The sequence below is a fragment of the Protomyctophum parallelum genome (assembly GCF_964188405.1).
Source record: "Protomyctophum parallelum genome assembly, chromosome: 6".
Taxonomy (NCBI): Eukaryota; Metazoa; Chordata; class Actinopteri; order Myctophiformes; family Myctophidae; genus Protomyctophum; species Protomyctophum parallelum.
The window spans coordinates 55,212,996-55,232,285 of record NC_139701.1 but is presented as its reverse complement, the minus strand read 5'-3'; the positions used below and the strand labels follow the sequence as shown (position 1 = coordinate 55,232,285).

General features: G+C 43.8%; 1 protein-coding gene across 3 annotated transcripts in view; it reads right to left on the bottom strand.

Annotated features, from left to right (window-relative positions):
* Positions 1-16,665: 16,665 nt before the first annotated feature.
* bcar3 (BCAR3 adaptor protein, NSP family member) overlaps positions 16,666-19,290 on the bottom strand; it is an 81,407-nt gene continuing 78,782 nt past the window's right edge. For all 3 annotated transcript variants that reach the window (XM_083767039.1, XM_083767040.1, XM_083767041.1), the window contains one exon: positions 16,666-18,478. In XM_083767039.1, coding sequence (XP_083623165.1) covers positions 18,297-18,478 — 182 coding nt within the window. In that variant the 3' untranslated portion in view covers positions 16,666-18,296. The remainder of the gene's footprint in view (positions 18,479-19,290) is intronic.

Below are 19,290 nucleotides of genomic sequence, written 5' to 3'. Positions count from 1 at the left end.
TTGTTTTTACTCTCTTTTCTTGTGTCAAATTATGTCGTTTTTTTTCTTCTTTTTTTTAAGCGTTTGTTTCTTTTGTGTGGGAGATATGTTAGACTCCCTGGTGTTAAGCTCATCGGATCAATGTAGAGATGGAACCTAAGACACGTGTGTGTGTGTGTGTGTGTGTGTGTGTGTGTGTGTGTGTGTGTGTGTGTGTGTGTGTGTGTGTGTGTACACACTCGTGTACCTGTGTTATTCCTGTTATTCACTAAATGTAGAACAACACTTGTTAATTTTGATCAGATTAAATTATTAAACCCTCCCATTCTATTTGAGAAGAGCAGGATGAAAGGTGTATCTTCCAATAACAACATGCTAAAACAGTGTTCCAGTCGTACGTAACGCCAGTAGGTCAGGTTATAGCTGAGGTGTAGTACGGCAAAGTATAAATGAATGCAGGAATATAGTCTATAAAATATATACCAATAGGATTTTATTTAGTTGACCCAGGGGCTGAGAGCCCCGTTGTTCGCTTAAGTTAAATTAATATCGCAATTAAATCTCGACAACTTAAGCACATAGTTTTAAGTAGAACTGTACATTTGTATAAAAGCAGTTCCATAAATCTGGTGGGCGTTTGACCGCTGCCTAAATGTCTGCTGTATACTGTAATATATACTGTATACTGTCCAGAGCACCATGTCTGTTATCATGCAGTCATAGAGCACTGAAGTCTGACGTCAATATCGCTAGTAGAGGTCCACGGGTTTGTGTATTTATTTATTTGTGTTATAATCCCCACAGGGGGATCTTTAGATCGCCTCATATAAGAACTGCGTTTGAAAAATAAACAGATAGCCCCGTCAGTTTCACTCGTATGGATATGAAGAGTCGACTGACTGAGAAAAAAACACTAAAATTAGTAAGGTTTTCACTAAAACAGACCGGTATCAACTATGAGTGACTGACTGTCTTAACCCATTCTGACCGGGCGGGCACCCATTTTGGTGTCGGCATCATGTCATGCTTTAGCTATTTAAAAATAGCAGATCTACAAGCTCATATCGCGCCACCGAGTGGCGCGATACGAGCTTGTAGGTCTGCTATTTTTTGAAAAATCGAAGAGCGACTGACATTTCTAGAATCTGATCTCAGGTCAGAATGGGTTCGTCAGACCAGTGTGTGTCCGGCGGAAACCTCGTATGAATCTGATCTCAGGTCAGAATGGGTTAAACGATACAGAGACACCCCCCCGACAAATATCGCCGAGACAGTTTGCTGTATTTTTTGGACCACAACTTCTTATACGAGACGATTTTAACCCAACGTTACTCTCCGTAGAGAAAAGGTTTCCGCGAACCCGTTGGAAACCGGGTGACGAGCGAGTGACGTCAGGACTCGGGTGCTCTATATACCCGTACGAGTTCTGTGACTGTTTGTGTTTCACCCTTTGATCCATGCATGCGTACAGTTTGGTTATTAATTATGAGCCATGGCCGGAGCGGTTTCCGATTGGGTTCGCTCCAGGGCCGGGCCTGGACCTATAGGCATTCACCCTAGTGCATTTTCAAACATAGAGCCACCCCAATGCAGAGAACGTTCCACATGTATTCATTCATATTTTACAGGGTTTTTTTTATTTTATATTTCTTACATTACATTCCAGTGACATTAAAGGTGAGCTGAAAGTGACTTGTCTGTACTGTACATGCATGATGTGATTATGTGTTTTGACGACAGCGCTACTTGGAGACAGTATACCTCTGTACAATACAAATATTACATCCTTCCATCTCTGGTAATGTGTTCCAGTAAATCTTCTTCTTAGGATATGGCGGTGTTCTGCGACTGTTCTCCGGTCACGTTATACACACGCCTTACGCTGGCGCCTGTGTGTATGCTCTGTAGAGTATGCATATGCATTTGATTGTGTGTGTGTGTGTGTGTGTGTGTGAGTGAGTGTGCACGTGCGTGCATGAGCAGACAATGAGCACATATAGTGTGAGTGTGTGTGTGTGTGTGTGTGCGTGTGCGACTGTGTGCGCTATCGACGGTAACACTGTCTTTCTCCCATGTGACTGCAGGTTCCTGAGGGCTGCAGGGTGGCCAGGCTGATTGTGGCTGGTGGAGGGGCTCACGCTGATTGCTGATTGGTGGTGGTGGAGATAGGGGTGTGTGTGCCTGACAGAGAGGGGAGGAGAGAAGGGGGGGAGAGAAAGAAACCGAGGGGGAGAGAGAGAGAGAGACAGAGAGGGGGGTTAATGGCTAGACAGAGAGAGAGAGGCCAGCTTGGAGCCAGGTTGCATGTCTGCATGCTCATACATCCAATGGCCAGAGGACATGGACCCCCATAAGGGCTCGGTCACGCATAATGTATGCGGAAGAGAGCAGAACAGGTTTATTGCTAAAAACAGGCACTGATGTCAATACACATTTTGGAACAGGAAAGACGACGGTAGCCATTTTAGAAGTCAGACCCTACAATAACCCTGCATTAGTACTGTAACATTTCCCTCTTGGTGCAGGACTTATAAAACTTATAAAAGGCAGGTCAGGTCGTCCGTGATAGGCTGTAAGCAGGACCGGCCGTCTTGTAAAAGGCAGGTCAGGTCGTCCTATCCGTGATGGCTTTAACAGCATTAGTTTTATAGCAGTATAAAGACAGGTGCAACGCCCCCCCCTGCTTCATTCATTCATTCATTCAATCAATGTCGTCCATTTCCTTGATGAAGGTATGCCGTGGTCTTTTTTTTTTATATCTTCGACAGGCGTCTTGTCAGATTGTGTGTAAAACCAGTACCTGTTTGTCTTTAGCCACTTTAGCTGCCTTGAAAAACATTCAATAGCCATGTAACCGTTCCTCATTTTAACCAGTGGTTACCACACACTTAGAAAGTAGCATGTCAACTTGCAGTTTGGAGCCAGCATGGGTTTCAACAAGGTATGATAAGGGGCACGGTCACACTGCACTTTTATTATACCTATGAGGGAGGACTCTGCCAATGCATTTCAATGGGAATGGAGCGGCTTGCTGACATTTGAGGATTTCTGCCAAAAAAAAAGAAAACGCTCTATCCATCCATCCATCTTCAACCGCTTATCCGTAGTCGGGTCGCGGGGGCAACAGCTCCACCAGAGAGCTCCAGACTTCCCTCTCCAGAGCAACATTAGTGACTTCCTCCTGGGGGGATCCCGAGACGTTCCAAGGCCAGTGAGTCGATGTGTTTCCTCCAACTGTGCCTTGGTCTGCCCCGGGGTCTCCTCCCAGTTGGACGTGGTCCTTGGTCTGCCCCAGGGTCTCCTCCCAGTGGGACGTGCGTCGAGGACCTCCCTAGGGAGGCGCCCGAGAGGCATCCTAACCAGATGCCCCGAACCACCTCAGCTGGCTCCTTTCCAGGCGAAGGAGCAGCGGTTCTACTCCGAGTCTCTCTCGCGTGACTGAACTTCTCACCCTATATCTCTAAGGGAGATGCCAGCCACCCGTCGAAGAAAACTCATTTTGGCCGCTTGTATTCGCAACCTTATTCTTTCAGTCATGACCCACACTTCATGACCATAACACTCTATTCCCGTTGAAATGCAGTAGCAGAATCGGTCGGCCCTCATAGGTAGAATAAAAGTGCGGTGTGACCGTGCCCTAACATGGCTTATTATTTTTTCTTCAGTTAATTGAAGTACAAACATGGTATTTCTTTACCCTTGTGACAAAGTGCCTGTTGAAGACAGACTTGCTGACTAAAATGCCAGGGCATGCCTTTGAGGTTGATATGACGCTGCTTGTCTGGCGGCATGTTATTTAATTAAACTACCACTAACAACGGTTAGATAATATTCCATCCTCTGTGCTCTGTTGGTGATGTCTGTCTGCCTGCCTGCCTGCCTGCCTGCGCCACTCTGCACCTCATGCCTGCTCTAATGTGTCACCTACTGTACATGCTGTACCTACATACTGTACCTCCAGCATGACCGTAGCGCCTTCTAAACGTGTCCTAATTGTGACCCTGTTTCATTACACTTCATCTTTGACAGTGACACCCAAGGACCCGCTGTGTGTGTGTGTGTGTGTGTGTGTGTGTGTGTGTGTGTGTGTGTGTGTGTGTGTGTGTGTGTGTGTGTGTGTGTGTGTGTGTGTGTGTGTGTGTGTGTGTGTGTGTGTGTGTGTGTGTGTGTGTGTGTGTGTGTGTGTGTGTGTGTGTGTGTGTGTGTGTGTGTAGTAGGTTCACAAAGTCAGGAGTAAAACTGGTTAAAACCCAAAGACGGACAAGGAGGCCAAACTTTGATTCTAACCGGGCACCCATTTTGGTGTTAGCATCATGTTATGCTTTAGCTATTGAAAAATAGCAGATCTACAAGCTCGTAGCGCGCCACCGAGTGGCGCGCTACGAGCTTGTAGGTCTGCTATTTTTGAAAAATCAAAAAAAAACGACTGACATTTTTAGAATCTGATCTCAGGTCAGAATGGGTTCATCAGAACCAGTGTGTGTCCAGTGGAAACCTCGTATGAATCTGATCTCGGGTCAGAATGGGTTAAATCAGCCTGGGAGAACACGATGAAGAAACTAAACACATTACAGGTCGGTTAGAGACCTTGACCTGGCCCTGGTACCCTTTTTAGACTCCACCCTTCAAACTCTAAAGGGCCATAATTAAACCATTCTGACCTGAGATCAGATTCATACGAGGTTTCCACTGGACACACACTGGTCTGATTAACCCATTCTGACCTGAGATCAGATTCTAGAAATGTCAGTCGCTCTTCGATTTTTCAAAAATAGCAGACCTACAAGCTCGTATCGCGCCACTCGGTGGCGCGATATGAGCTTGTAGAACTGCTATTTTTCAATAGCTAAAGCATAACATGATGCCGAAAATGGGTTCCCGTTCAGAATGGGTTGAACACTGGTAGTCAATTAACTTATTAACTTACATGGATCACAATTGGCATAACAGGCTGCAGCCATTGGTATTGCTGCGGCCACATTAATTAATTCCACACATTACGTTATGAATTCGCTTTGCAATAGCTGATTTGTGTTTAAACCTTTAAAACGTGTCGTTGATAAATAATAATGTTCACTAATGTACTACTGTGTGCATTTTGTCGGCTGGTGCGAGTGTGTTTGTGCAGTGTCATCATCCATCAGTGGGTTGAGCTCCATGTGTTGTCTGTGACATTGAATGCCATATAATCTATCTAATGAAGTTCCAGCATGTGGGTATGCCAACTCCTAACACCATTACCATCTAGACAGACGAGAGCAGTGGACAGCCACAGACAGCAGGACTGGGAATATATCTATAGGACTACCTTTCTCCTCTCTCCCTCGTCCCTCGCCTCCCGGTCATCTCCTCTCCGCTATATTCTCTTCTACGTTCTCCTCTTCAGGCCTCTCCTCTTTCCCTTGTATCTCCTCCTCCTCCTCCTCCTCTCGCTGGTTGTAATTTTACCAGCTGACCAGTGGGTGGCGTCCTTTTGTCACCGCACTGCCATAGCTCAGAATTGGATGTACCAATCGATGAACCAACAAAACAAACACTGCAGCAGCAAGAAGAGCTTAGCTAACCCAACAAGAAGAAGGTTCCAGAAGCGTTCCGGTGTCCTTTGCGGTCAGACTCTGCCTTAAAACTTCAACTGGTTTCTGCAGGGGAACCGTCACTGAAGACATGAAGTACACACTCAAAACAGCAGGTTACCCCTTCCCCCTTCAGAACTACATCTCCCATAGTCTCTGTAGGCTCCACACCACAGCTCAACCCCACCTCCTAGTGGCTGAAAGTAGCATCTACATCACAACATTCCTCTGTTTAATTGGTTGTATTTGTGAATGTGTGAACGCGCATAGATCACACACTAATGTGCATATACTAGACATCAAGAGTGTGTGTGTGTGTGTGTGCGTGTTTAGTTTAGGTTTTACCATTGAATGATTTGTACATAATTAACATTTGAATGTGTTTCCATGGTGATTGTTTTTAGGGTTGATGTTTTTTGTTTTTTTTTCATAGTTTGACGGGCGGTAGCTCCTCTCATACTCTATAATGCATTAGAGACAACAAGGTTGGAATGGAACCGATGCACTTTGCCCTACAGTACTAAAAGCATTTTGAACACGTCTAAATAAAGAAATGAATGAATGACCGAACGTATGAATGAAATGGTCTGTTATGTTGTTAATATCGCTGTGAATGACCACTGTAGCTATAATAAGAGATCTAAAGTGAGTGAGATATGAGTCTTAATTTTCTTGCTTAATGTTATTTTTTTAATACTCTGAAGCCTTTTGTAACTTTATGAGCAATGTCATTTTTTGGTTTTTTTTGGTTTTGCATGATTCTTTTCAAATGATTGTCTTGACATTTTGAGTTCATTTAGAAAGATTCTCCTTTTGTTCCCCTAATACTTTTAGGCTGGTTCAAGCCTGTAAATCTCTGGCGATGACACTAAACCCTGCATATACTCTCTTCCTATATGCTGTTGATTCAACAGGTCGGCCATTGTAACACAACCCAACATAAAGTCTGATTCATAACATTCCAAACCCAAATGCCAGTGGTGGTTCATTTCCCATAAGGTCATTTGGAGCCAAAAGACCAAAAGAACTTCCGTTCTAGATTCTTGGAACCTTATTGGTGCTTTCAGGGAGGGAACCGCCGGCCTTTTTTTTTTTTTTGGTTCCAGTTCCAAATCGACTGTTTTGAACCAATTCATTTTCAGTGTAAAAACACTGGTTCAATATTATATTAGGCACTGGGGGGGGGGGGGGGGGGGGGGGAAGAACGTATAACCGGTTCAACCTATAGGTGGAAAAGGGGCCTGAATTGGAAGGTAAACAAAGCAACATACAGACAGAAGTGTATACAGCAGGGTTCCCCAATTAATTTTCCTCAAGGGCCATATTTTGACTACGGTACCAGGCTGGGGGCCGAGTCGGCACGCGCGAGGTCGAGGTCTTGCCCTGAAATTAATGTTCAGGGCAAGACCCCATTTGAAACGGACCCCCAGTTTGACATGCAGAGGCTACTGACCCCAATTTAATGCCATTTATATCTGGGACCCCCCCCCCAAAAAAATTAAATGAAATTCTTCCGTGGGCCACAAGGGGGCGCTCTGCCCCCTTGTGGAACCCTGGTATACAGGGTATCTGTCCATTTATAAAGTTACAATTCACTGACTTATAAAACCGTTTTAATACCAAATTGGTTTCACGACCAAATTATTTTCACAATTGAGCAGTTGAGATTGAGACGAATAACCATTTATCCATCCATCTCCATCCATCTTCCACCGCTTATCCGTAGTCGTGTCGCGGGGGCAACAGCTCCACTAGAGTGCTCCAGACTTCCCTCTCCAGAGCAACATTAGTGACTTCCTCCTGGGGGGATCCCGAGACGTTCCAAGGCCAGTGAGTCGATGTATTTCCTCCAACTGCGCCTTGGTCTGCCCCGGGGTCTCCTCCCAGTGGGACGTGGTCCTTGGTCTGCCCCGGGGTCTCCTCCCAGTGGGACGTGGTCCTTGGTCTGCCCCGGGGTCTCCTCCCAGTGGGACGTGATCCTTGGTCTGCCCCGGGGTCTCCTCCCAGTGGGACGTGATCCTTGGTCTGCCCCGGGGGTCTCCTCCCAGTGGGACGTGATCCTTGGTCTGCCCCGGGGGTCTCCTCCCAGTGGGACGTGATCCTTGGTCTGCCCCGGGGTCTCCTCCCATTGGGACGTGGTCCTTGGTCTGCCCCGGGGTCTCCTCCCAGTGGGACGTGATCCTTGGTCTGCCCCGGGGTCTCCTCCCATTGGGACGTGATCCTTGGTCTGCCCCGGGGTCTCCTCCCATTGGGACGTGATCCTTGGTCTGCCCCGGGGTCTCCTCCCATTGGGACGTGGTCCTTGGTCTGCCCCGGGGTCTCCTCCCAGTGGGACGTGCGTCGAGGACCTCCCTAGGGAGGCGCCCGAGAGGCATCCTAACCAGATGCCCCGAACCACCTCACCTGGGTCCTTTACATAACCATGTATGTCCATAGTAATTATCCATAATATATAAATCATGGATAAGGGGTCAGGGCAGATGGACCTTTTCGGGGAGGGGTCAGAATAAATTATGGACTTAGATGGTTATTTGTCTCGACTGCATTATCTGTGGAACCAAGTCAAACTAAATGCAACAGGCCTACCTACAATTCCAAGTGCTTGTCCGGGGTTCAAATAGGATTCTTTTGGGGAGTCACGGCCAGAGAAAAACTGTGAACGCTTGCTTTAAGGCAGTCTGGGAACATCACACTGCTAAATATACTAAGGACCCCAGGGGCCCTTTAAGGGGTTCCAGGGGGTCCCCAGCAAAATTAATATATAGAAATCTGTTTAACCACTTTAACCCTATATATGCATTGGTTATTTGAAAAATAACTAGATAAATAACAAGATGTCATCTTGACATTTATGAAGCGTTTTAACAATACAAATCTTGTATGAGGGTCCCTGCAGGCACAAAATCCTTTCACATGGGGGTTCACGGCCAAATGTCTGTTGAAAAGGTGTGGGAAATGCAAAATAGTAATAAAAAGCAGTATTAACTAACTGGCCAAAACATGTAGCCTATAGTAAGTTTCACTGGCCTCAGTGGCCTGCCCTACACAGCAAGTTCTTTAGTACCCATTCACACATGGATTGAGGATTTTACTGTGTACCGATATAACGGTTTATTGCGGGGTTTTTTTACTATTTTGAAAAACATTTTAAAAATGTCGGCTATTTTGAACTATTCAACAACGTTTATCAAAGATAGTAAAAGGTTTAGGGATAAGGCACTGGGCTGGACTGTCTGCACTGCAATGTGTTATTAACTTTAATGAACTGTGATGAGTCATGATGACTCTTAGGGGCCACAGGCCACATATTACTGTATCTTAACTACATTTCCTCTTAAAAGTGAACTCATGGGCCACTGGCTTTATCATACTGCCCTATAATGCGACATACAGTATAGGTACTGTACTGTCGACACAGTGTAGCATTAACCCATTCTGACCTGAGATCAGATTCATACGAGGTTTCCACTGGACACACACTGGTCTGATGAACCCATTCTGACCCGAGATCAGATTCTAAAAATGTCAGTCGTTCTTCGATTCTTCCAAAAAAAGCAGACCTACAAGCTCTTAGCGCGCCACTCGGTGGCGCGCTAAGAGCTTGTAGATCTGCTATTTTTCAATAGCTAAAGCATAACACGATGCCGACACCAAAATGGGTTCCCGTTCAGAATGGTTTAATGATGGACGAGCTATACTGTAAAAGTGTACGACACAAATGTGATGATCCACCAAATGCGACATACAGTAAGTACTAACACAGTGTAGCGTTAACGATGGATGAGTATATATGACACTAATGTGACGACACTGATGATCCGTCAAAACGCCACAAACGTTTCACCCCGTTTGAAAACTGTGAGCCGCACATATAGCAGCATATCCACTGTGCTGTCATTCTGACATTATTATGCAAAAATAAAAATTTCTCAACAGAATGTCTTTGAAAATGCTAGAGAATATTAAGTAGGAAATTGTGCAGCAAATGCTTTCTGTATGTATATACAGTACAATACAACCAGTGCTCTTCTATAGCCTACTAAACTACTGAGGGCCAGAGTAATCTAGTAAGAGAGTAATGACACTCCCGTTGTAACAATGGAATGCGGAAGTGCTCATTCTATCTCAATGGGATAGTTCCAGCCATATAGGAGCAATGTTTGGAACTATCGCCCATATAGGCACCCGCTTTGAAGCGAGATCAAAGCGTGTCACCACTCTCTCACTAGATGACTCAGCTGAGGGCGTGGTGCGGTTTCAACTTCAACCATATATACTGTAAACCACTCGGCTTAATCCAGACATGTTCTCATCCCTCCTTGTTTTGACCACTTAAACCTCATGAGTATGCTGAGCGGAGCCGGAGTCCCTCAGGCCTCTTTACTAGGGTATATATACTAACCCATTCTGACCTGAGATCAGATTCTAAAAATGTTCTTCTATACATCCTGACAGTTTTCTGAAAAAGCTATGTTTCTATGTCAGTCGTTCTTCTATTTTTTCAAAAATAGCAGACCTACAAGCTCGTAGCGCGCCGCTCGTAGCGCGCCACTCGGTGGCGCGCTATGAGCTTGTAGATCTGCTATTTTTCAATAGCTAATTAAGCATAACATGATGCGAACACCAAAAGGGGTTCCCACCCAGAATGGGCCAAGTACAACACGGCGCATTCTGCAAACGTTTTCCAAGAATACAGATATAGGACTGTCACAATTACAAAATTAAGTTGACGATTAATTAACACAAATAATTGCAATTATCGATTTTTTTTGTTGTTGTTGCATTGAACATTGAAACGTTTGCGATTTGTGTTTCTGTTTGCCTTTTAAGGCTTCTTAATCAAAAAATTGCCATGCAGGGAAGATAATGACGAATAACGAGAACTAACTGACACATTCATTATTGAATCTATATATTTTTCTTTCCCAAAATAATTACAAAAGATATCTATTTCTGCTATTTTAGAACTATGAAAATCTGTGGACGTTTTAGGCATGTAACGATACACTCAACTCACGGTACGATACGTATCACGATACGATTTTTCACGATATTTTCAACACAATGATTTATCTTCCCCCCAAAAGCTTTTTTCACAATTTTTATTTAACTACATTGCAAAGATAATGGCCTTTCTTGATGTATTAATGAGCATCAATAACGACTATCACCTGGGCACAGTCACAGACACATTATACAGCTCCCCTCTCCAGGCCTCTACTGTCTCATTTCTCTCCAAAACCATGTGAATATGATGGAATAAATCGATTTTCTTTTCAATAAATCGATACATATCGTCTGGATATAATATCGATATATATCGCGATATACGATATATCGTTACATGCCTTTTCAACATGGAAACGCAAAAGTATAATTGCAATTATCTCAAATAATCGCCGCGATTATGTAATAAATGTGACAGGCCTAACATAATATGCTATGGTTGAAGAGGTTAAGTACATAATAATATTGATGATGATACATATTATGCATCATCAGTGTCCTGCAGAATCTGATCATTCATCTTTTCACATAATGTATGCATTCTTATATTTAACCGACTATCAATACATTTAGTTTCTTTGCTTCAGGATGCTATACAGGGCAATATGTCAGCGTGTTTGCATTGTTGTATAATAGGCTACAGTGCATTGTAATAATAACCAATGGCAGTATACTTTTTCTCCATGCTGTGTACATCACTTTTTACTTTGAATGTTGTCAGACACTTTGTGAACAAACTGCTCCCCCCCCACACACCCACCCATGAGATATTGTGCTCTAATAAAACAATCTCAGCAGTGAAAAGTGGATTGGTTTAGGCCTCTTAATGTTCCATTGGCGTACACGTATACTGTAGTGTTGCATGGTGACCGTGCAACGTACTGTACACCCAGGAAGTGTGTGGTATAGGCCTACATGACTTTTTTTTAATATAAAGCCGTAAATGCAGGCGTTTAAGTTTGTGTCAGGCATGTGACCGACTTCTCTGGTTATTTTGTGCAACTGGAAAACAGTTCTATATTAATACATGAGAAATGTAAATGAACGATTCCAACATATTTATGAATCTACTGTAGGATAATATTAATTGCCGTCGTTACATCATGTATTCTTTTTTTTCTCGCATTTGTCCACCTCAGTGCACAGACGGTTACTAATACAATCGGGGCTTATTATACACAGACAAAATGTGTCCATGGCAAAGACTTGGTCTTGTCCGTGGCCATTTTTATATTCTCTTTTTTTACACACCATTATAACAATCTTATTTTGATCATAAGAACCCAAATACTGAATATCTCCATGCTTTTCTTCAGAATTATGTATGACACTGATTTGCTATGTGACATTAGTAGACATATTAGTACTATAGTAGCCCCATATGTGCCCTCAGTCCCTACGCTCATTCTGTACTGTAGGTCTGAGGGCACATACTGTACTATGAGGCTAGCATATTATTAGGAGCCCTACTAGTCACTACTATAGTCAAATGTTTGATTTGCCGGGATCAGATTCTAAAAATGTCTTCTACATCCTGACAGTTTTCCATTCTGACCTGAGATCAGATTCTAAAAATGTCTTCTACATCCTGACAGTTTTCTGAAAAAGCTATGTTTCTATGTCAGTGGTTCTTCGATTTTTCCAAAATAGCTAAATTATAACACAATGTTTAACAAATAATAATAGAAGACACCTCACAAATCGATTCAACCATTGTGAGCTTGTAGTACGAATACGACAATGGAGAGTATCTGGAGTATATATATCCCTATGGGATATGCAGCTTGTTTATACTTCACTGTGCAACGGTCCTATGCTGGAAAATAGCAGATATCCAAACTCACAGCACATCTCATTCAAGACACTGAACGTTTTTGCCATCCAAATGCATTATATGGTTAAATGGGCCCTAAGAGATGCAGAAATGAACTAGAAAAAGTGCCCTTCTGGGCACAGGTCTCCACCAGGAGGATATAGGAGAGTGTGTGATGTTTGGCAAAATGTTTAGGAGTAATTTAAACATGTTTGTTTGGGTTTGTGTGTGTGTGTGTGTGTGTGTGTGTGTGTGTGTGTGTGTGTGTGTGTGTGTGTGTGTGTGTGTGTGTGTGTGTGTGTGTGTGTGTGTGTGTGAGAGAGACGCAACTTTGCCTGTTGTAGTGCCACCATGAGGCTGATTTGAAAACTGTCAAGTGGCATTTCTTCCTCAGCCTATAGTGGGAATAGGCATGCCGTGGATATGAACGGTTTCGGATATCCGTGGATATGCACGGCTTGGGATACACTGCCATGTCTTCCTTCTCAGAATGCATTTCTTTCATGTGGATTCCAAGGGATTCGATTTCCCAAACGTTGCGTATAACTGATCTGACAGTGCCTGTTCCTCTCCGACGCTGATGTGCATCACTTCAATCTCCACAACTTCAGTTATGATATTTAGCGTGGTGACTTCTCCTTGCACCAGCCATCCAAATACACTTTCCAGTGCAACTATAGTGCTTCATTCAGTCTCTCCATTTATCCTGTGACCATTTTCCAATATTGGTCTCCGCCAATTAGGACTCCTAATTCCACTGCATCCATCCCTATGATGGGTACATCTGCTATGGGCATTCCTTTTGCTTCCAAGTCCCTCCTTATCTTTCCGTTTGGCGCTTTAACCCTGAGATCAGATTCTAAAAATGTCTTCTACATCGTGACAGTTTTCATTCTGACCTGAGATCAGATTTAAAAAAAATGTCTTCTATGTCAGTCGCTCTTCGATTTAAAAAAAATAGCAGATCTACAAGCTCATAGCGCGCCACTCGGTGGCGCGCTATGAGCTTGTAGATCTTTAGCTATTTTTCAATAGCTAAAGCATAACATGATGCTAACACCAAAAGGGGTTCCCGTTCAGAATGGGTTAATCATAGAAGAGCTCAACTTTGGGTTTCCAATAAATGGACATCAATGCTTTGATTGATCTTAATATTTCTCAAACGAGCCTTCACTTTCCTGCATGTAATTCTCTGGGGTGTTCTGGAACCAAACACATATACATATTCAACGGTTCTTTACCTATAACTGGCAGGTTAAAGTGCTCTGGAAATATCCTCTTTAATGAAACTGCGGGTGCTACCCCCATCTAATGGGCCCATTTATTAAAACACCAAAAGGGGTTCCCGCCCCAAAATGTGTTGACTCTGAGAGTGTGCTCGCATGTCCCATCTTTACACTCTCAGAGTTACAGACCTGTTATGGTCACTCTCAGAGTTACAGACCTGTTATGGTCACTCTCAGAGTTACAGACCTGTTATGGTCACTCTCAGAGTTACAGACCTGTCATGGTCACTCTCAGAGTTACAGACCTGTCATGGTCACTCTCAGAGTTACAGACCTGTTATGGTCACTCTCAGAGTTACAGACCTGTCATGGTCACTCTCAGAGTTACAGACCTGTCATGGTCACTCTCAGAGTTACAGACCTGTTATGGTCACTCTCAGAGTTACAGACCTGTCATGGTCACTCTCAGAGTTACAGACCTGTCATGGTCACTCTCAGAGTTACAGACCTGTTATGGTCACTCTCAGAGTTACAGACCCGTCATGGTCACTCTCAGAGTTACAGACCCGTCATGGTCACTCTCAGAGTTACAGACCCGTCATGGTCACTCTCAGAGTTACAGACCCGTCATGGTCACTCTCAGAGTTACAGACCCGTCATGGTCACTCTCAGAGTTACAGACCTGTTATGGTCATTCGGGGCTAGTACAGTACTTTGTGTTTCTAGTAATAATTAACCCATTCTGACCTGAGATTCAGATTCATACGAGGTTTTCCACTGGACACACACTGGTCTGATTAACCCATTCTGACCTGAGATCAGATTCTAAAAATGTCAGTCGCTCTTCAATTTTTCAAAAATAGCAGACCTACAAGCTCATATCGCGCCACTCGGTGGCACGATATGAGCTTGTAGATCTGCTATTTTTAAATAGCTAAAGCATAACATGATGCCGACACCAAAATGGGTGCCCGGTCAGAATGGGTTAATGTCCACTCATTCTGTGTGTCCAGTAAGTGACCACCGCAAAAATGGAAATTTGACAACAATGTCCACCACAAAGCCAGCATGGCGACGATGATGTCTTGGATGAAACACATAAAAGAAAAGTTCCTCCTCTACAGATTTATGTTGTATATTTATTTATTATGTATTTAACATTAAAATTCATCAATATCTTTTTTACAGTGACGTCTCCTAGAGAAAATATATTACAGTCTAGTATCAACATGCCGATGCTTAAAAATATGTACACCTTTTAGTACTTCTTCACACAATGACATACTTTTTTACCAGTTGTTATAGACCATTTAGAGCTCTCTTTACAGAAAGTACAGAAAAAGTCTGATTTGGAAAACCTGTGATCTGTCAGATCTGATGTTGTTTTCACAGAGGCAACAACACGAGGTGTGGGTTCAGAGGACTGAAAATCAGATATTCCGTATTTGTATACATCCAGTCTGGGACAGGGATTAAAAAAGAAAATGTAAAAAGAAAAACATAATGTGTTAACCCATTCTGACCTGGGAACGATTCAGCAAATGTCTTCTAAATCCTGACTGTTTTCTTGTCTTCTCAAACACTTTCATGTCACTTTTCACGATTCTTCAAAAATAGCAGACCTACAAGCTCATAGCGCGGCACTCGGTGCCGCGCTATGAGCTTGTAGATCTGCTATTTTTCAATAGCTAAAGCAACACAAAATACTCGTCAAGGCCATCAAAATGAAAAGAAATCACTTCTTTCTTTTTTTGTTGTTGATTTGTGCAAAGGTTTTTGCATAAATAATGCTTATAAGGTTGTTTCTTTTCGTCATTAGTACAATAGGACAAACCAGATCTTACTATAAATGTCACACTATTATATCACACAGCTTCATTAAATCCAAATATTCACCATCTCACCCAATATGAGGCTGGTTCATTTTAAACTCACAATTAATAGTTGATCAGATGATGTATTATATTTAGCTATCAGCAAAAAGGATAAATCACAAAATGGGTCACACGAGTTAAATATGATGTTCCCATTTGAAGCAGCCGAAATAATCTCCATAGGGGACAAAAAAAAACTAAACCTGTATAATTACATTAATTAACATCATTAAATAGTTATTTTTCTTACTAATATACAGTAGCACTGGCTCCGCAGGAGTGTTTGTCCTCTTATTCCATTCCGTCTTTTTACACCAGGAATAAGGAATAATTTGAGTGTTTAATAAAAGGGATGTACTTTGATATTTATAATTTTACTACTGTTTTATACATAATGTAGCAAAACCATCCCCTGTCACTAAGGTGCTTGTTGAGAGTTAGATCACTTTGGTACGAAGGATAATGCTCTTCATTGGAGTGCCAATGTAAACACATTTATTTTTAAATAATAATCATTTTGTACCTTGATGGGAAATAAATAGACCAAAATGTATTTGTTTTCAGTAACGCCAGCCAATCCCTTTTAAAAAAAGCGTATCCATTTCTGCTACTAAGCTGGAGCCCAAAGTCAAGACGTGACTTTCATTACAGATTCGGGAGAAAAAGAGCAAGCGTTTGCATTTTTTGTAACTTTGCTGACATTACATCCAGTCTCAGAAGAAAATGGGTAATTAATTACCTGAGTTATGTCTAATGTTAACATACAGTACTGAACCACAGCAATGATACATTGCTCTTTACGGACTCAGACATGCTATGTTGCAGTGAAATGTTGCTACAGTTGCTACTGTACTGTACAGTATGTGAAAAAGCTGCTGTCTGTTTGAGAAACACCCAGCTGGTCTCCTGGTGGTGGGTTTACAAACTGCTACAAGAATGCTCTGCATTTTACAATCCATTTAGGCCCCGACGTCGAAATGTATAAAATGTCTTCTAAAAATCCTGACAGTTTTATGTCATGGATTTGCGCCACATTTTCACGTTTCCCCCCCCCCCCCAAATAGCAGACCTACAAGCTCGTATAGCGCGCCACTCGGTGGCGCGCTATATACGAGCTTGTAGATCTGCTATTTTTCAATAGCTAAACTATAACATAATGTTTAAAACACCAAAAGGGGTTCCCGCGCCCAAAAATGGGTTAACTCTTCGACAGCAGACAGATGATGATCAGGGTGGAAATACTGTACATATTACTGTCGTTTCCAGAGTACGTCTAAAAGTTTCAGAACCATTCAGATCTCGAGTAACAGCAGTGGTTCCCACTGTCTGTACTTAAGCCACAATATAACAATATATGAGCTCCACTGTACTGTATATGTATGTATATATATATATATACATACTGTACATTGACCATGTGTGTCAGCTACATACAGTAGGCTCTCTGGCTAAAATGATCTTCAATACCCCGCAGTATATATAAAATGATCCTCAGTGTTTAAATGATATTATTACATCCTCACACTGTGCGAGATGTCCCGACATTTAAAATAAAAAAATAAAACAAATGGGCTGGCATTGAATCTTAAAGCTACATAGAAGCTACAGGTAGGGCGGGGGGGGGGGGGGGGGTGCACGATGGAACAAACATGGCTATGACTAAATTATTCCCAAATTCAGTCCATAATAATATACCTCCGATTCACTGTCGGTGGTTCTCAAAGGTGTCCCCATTTCCACCTAAAAGTTGGTTCGGAAGTGGAACCAAAAAAATGTCCGTCGGTTCTGTGAAAGGACCGGTTCTGTGAGAGGACCGGTTCTGTGAAAGGACCGGTTCTGTGAAAGCACCGGTTCTGTGAAAGGACCGGTTCTGTGAAAGCACCGGTTCTGTGAAAGGACCGGTTCTGTGAGAGGACCGGTTCTGTGAAAGGACCGGTTCTGTGAAAGCACCGGTTCTGTGAAAGGACCGGTTCTGTGAAAGCACCGGTTCTGTGAAAGGACCGGTTCTGTGAAAGGACCGGTTCTGTGAAAGCACCGGTTCTGTGAAAGCACCGGTTCTGTGAAAGGACCGGTTCTGTGAAAGGACCGGTTCTGTGAAAGCACCGGTTCTGTGAAAGCACCAAGGTTCTGCCGGTTCTGTGAAAGCACCAAGGTTCCATGAATCTAGAACAGGAACCAGTTGTAGAACCAAAGTTACAGTATTTTGGTGGAAAAAAGAACCCCAGGGTTCCTTGGGGCGGTTCCAAAGGGACCCTTACAGGTCTGTGACTCAGAGTGTGTACAAATGGAAGTGTACAAAACTATACAAATGGAGCCAAATGGACCCCTTTTGGTTCCATTTGTAGTTTTGTACACTCACAGAGTTATGTTTTTTTGCACCACTGCACCACAGAACCGATCCGACCTCGGACACAGGAGTGTATGTTACTGAGTATTAACACACTGTCCAGAGTGTTTCAGAACACCCTGTGGACCAACGGAGCAGCTTGCAGAATGTATTGTCCACTATGCTGCTAACGCTACTCCAACAAACGAGGAGAAAAGATGTCTGTCAGTGTCCGTCCGTCTGTCCGTCCGCCTGCTGGGCTCCTCAGATCTGGGTGTGTGTCGTGGCCCAGGGGGCTCCTCTGATTGGCCGGGGGGCTCCTCAGATCTGGGTGTGTGTCGTGGCTCCCCGGGGGCTCCTCTGATTGGTCGGGGGGCTCCTCAGATCTGGGTGTGTGTCGTGGCTCCCCGGGGACTCCTCTGATTGGCCGGGGGGCTCCTCAGATCTGGGTGTGTGTCGTGGCTCCCCGGGGACTCCTCTGATTGGTCGGGAGGCTCCTCAGATCTGGGTGTGTGTCGTGGTCGGGGGGGGCTCCAGTTTCCGCGACAGCGCGGTGAGGATGAGGGTGAACTTGTTGAAGCGATCGGATTGGTTGACGGTGGCTCCGCGACTCCCCCAGAGCAGACGCAGCTGGAAGTCTGTCTGGAACACTTCCAGGAGGTCTTCATCGCACTGGAAGCCTACGCACGCACGCACGCACACACACACACACACACACGCACAGGCACACACACAGATACAATTAAAGAAATAAATAGTCTTCCCGGGTTTTCCCAGATTTTGTCCACAATTCCATGCTGTATTGACATGGTAGGAGAGATAACAGGCAAACGTTGATCAAAATAACATTTTCTACATTCTCTAATTGTGTAGACTTCTTGTATTTTAAGTACCGGTATTGCCCCGTAAGGGTCCATTTGGTTTCATTTTACACTCTCAACAGTCACCAAATAACTCTCCATCATTTATCTGGGGACCATCTTTTTTTTTTAAATATATTTTTTATCCCACGATTTTGTAACCCATTTTTCACCCCTGTGTCAATCATCTAATGTGATCCTGGGCTCTACACACCCTCCGCCAACCTAGTCCCCATATATGGGGGACAAGGGGAGAGCAACGGACTTGAACTCATGCTTCCTTCATGCCTGAGTGTCCAAGTTGCTCCTTTACACCTGACAGGGGGGGAGTTTCCCTGGTTGGACGTAGCGCGTGGAAGGAACAAGTTATTCCACCCAGTTCCTTTCCCCTCCATCAGGCGTCCCGGCTGGCCAGGGGGAGGCAGTTTAGAGACCAGGATTACTGCATGTTTTTGTGAGGGTATCTACCCTAGGGGACACGGGGAGAACATGCAAACTCCACACAGAAAGGCCCTTTCGCCTTCGGGTATGGGCACTGATGACGCGGAGGAGGAAACACGCCGCCAGCACCCACAGCGCCCCGAGCGGGAATCGAACCCAGGACCTTTATAGCTGTGAGGCGACAGCACTAC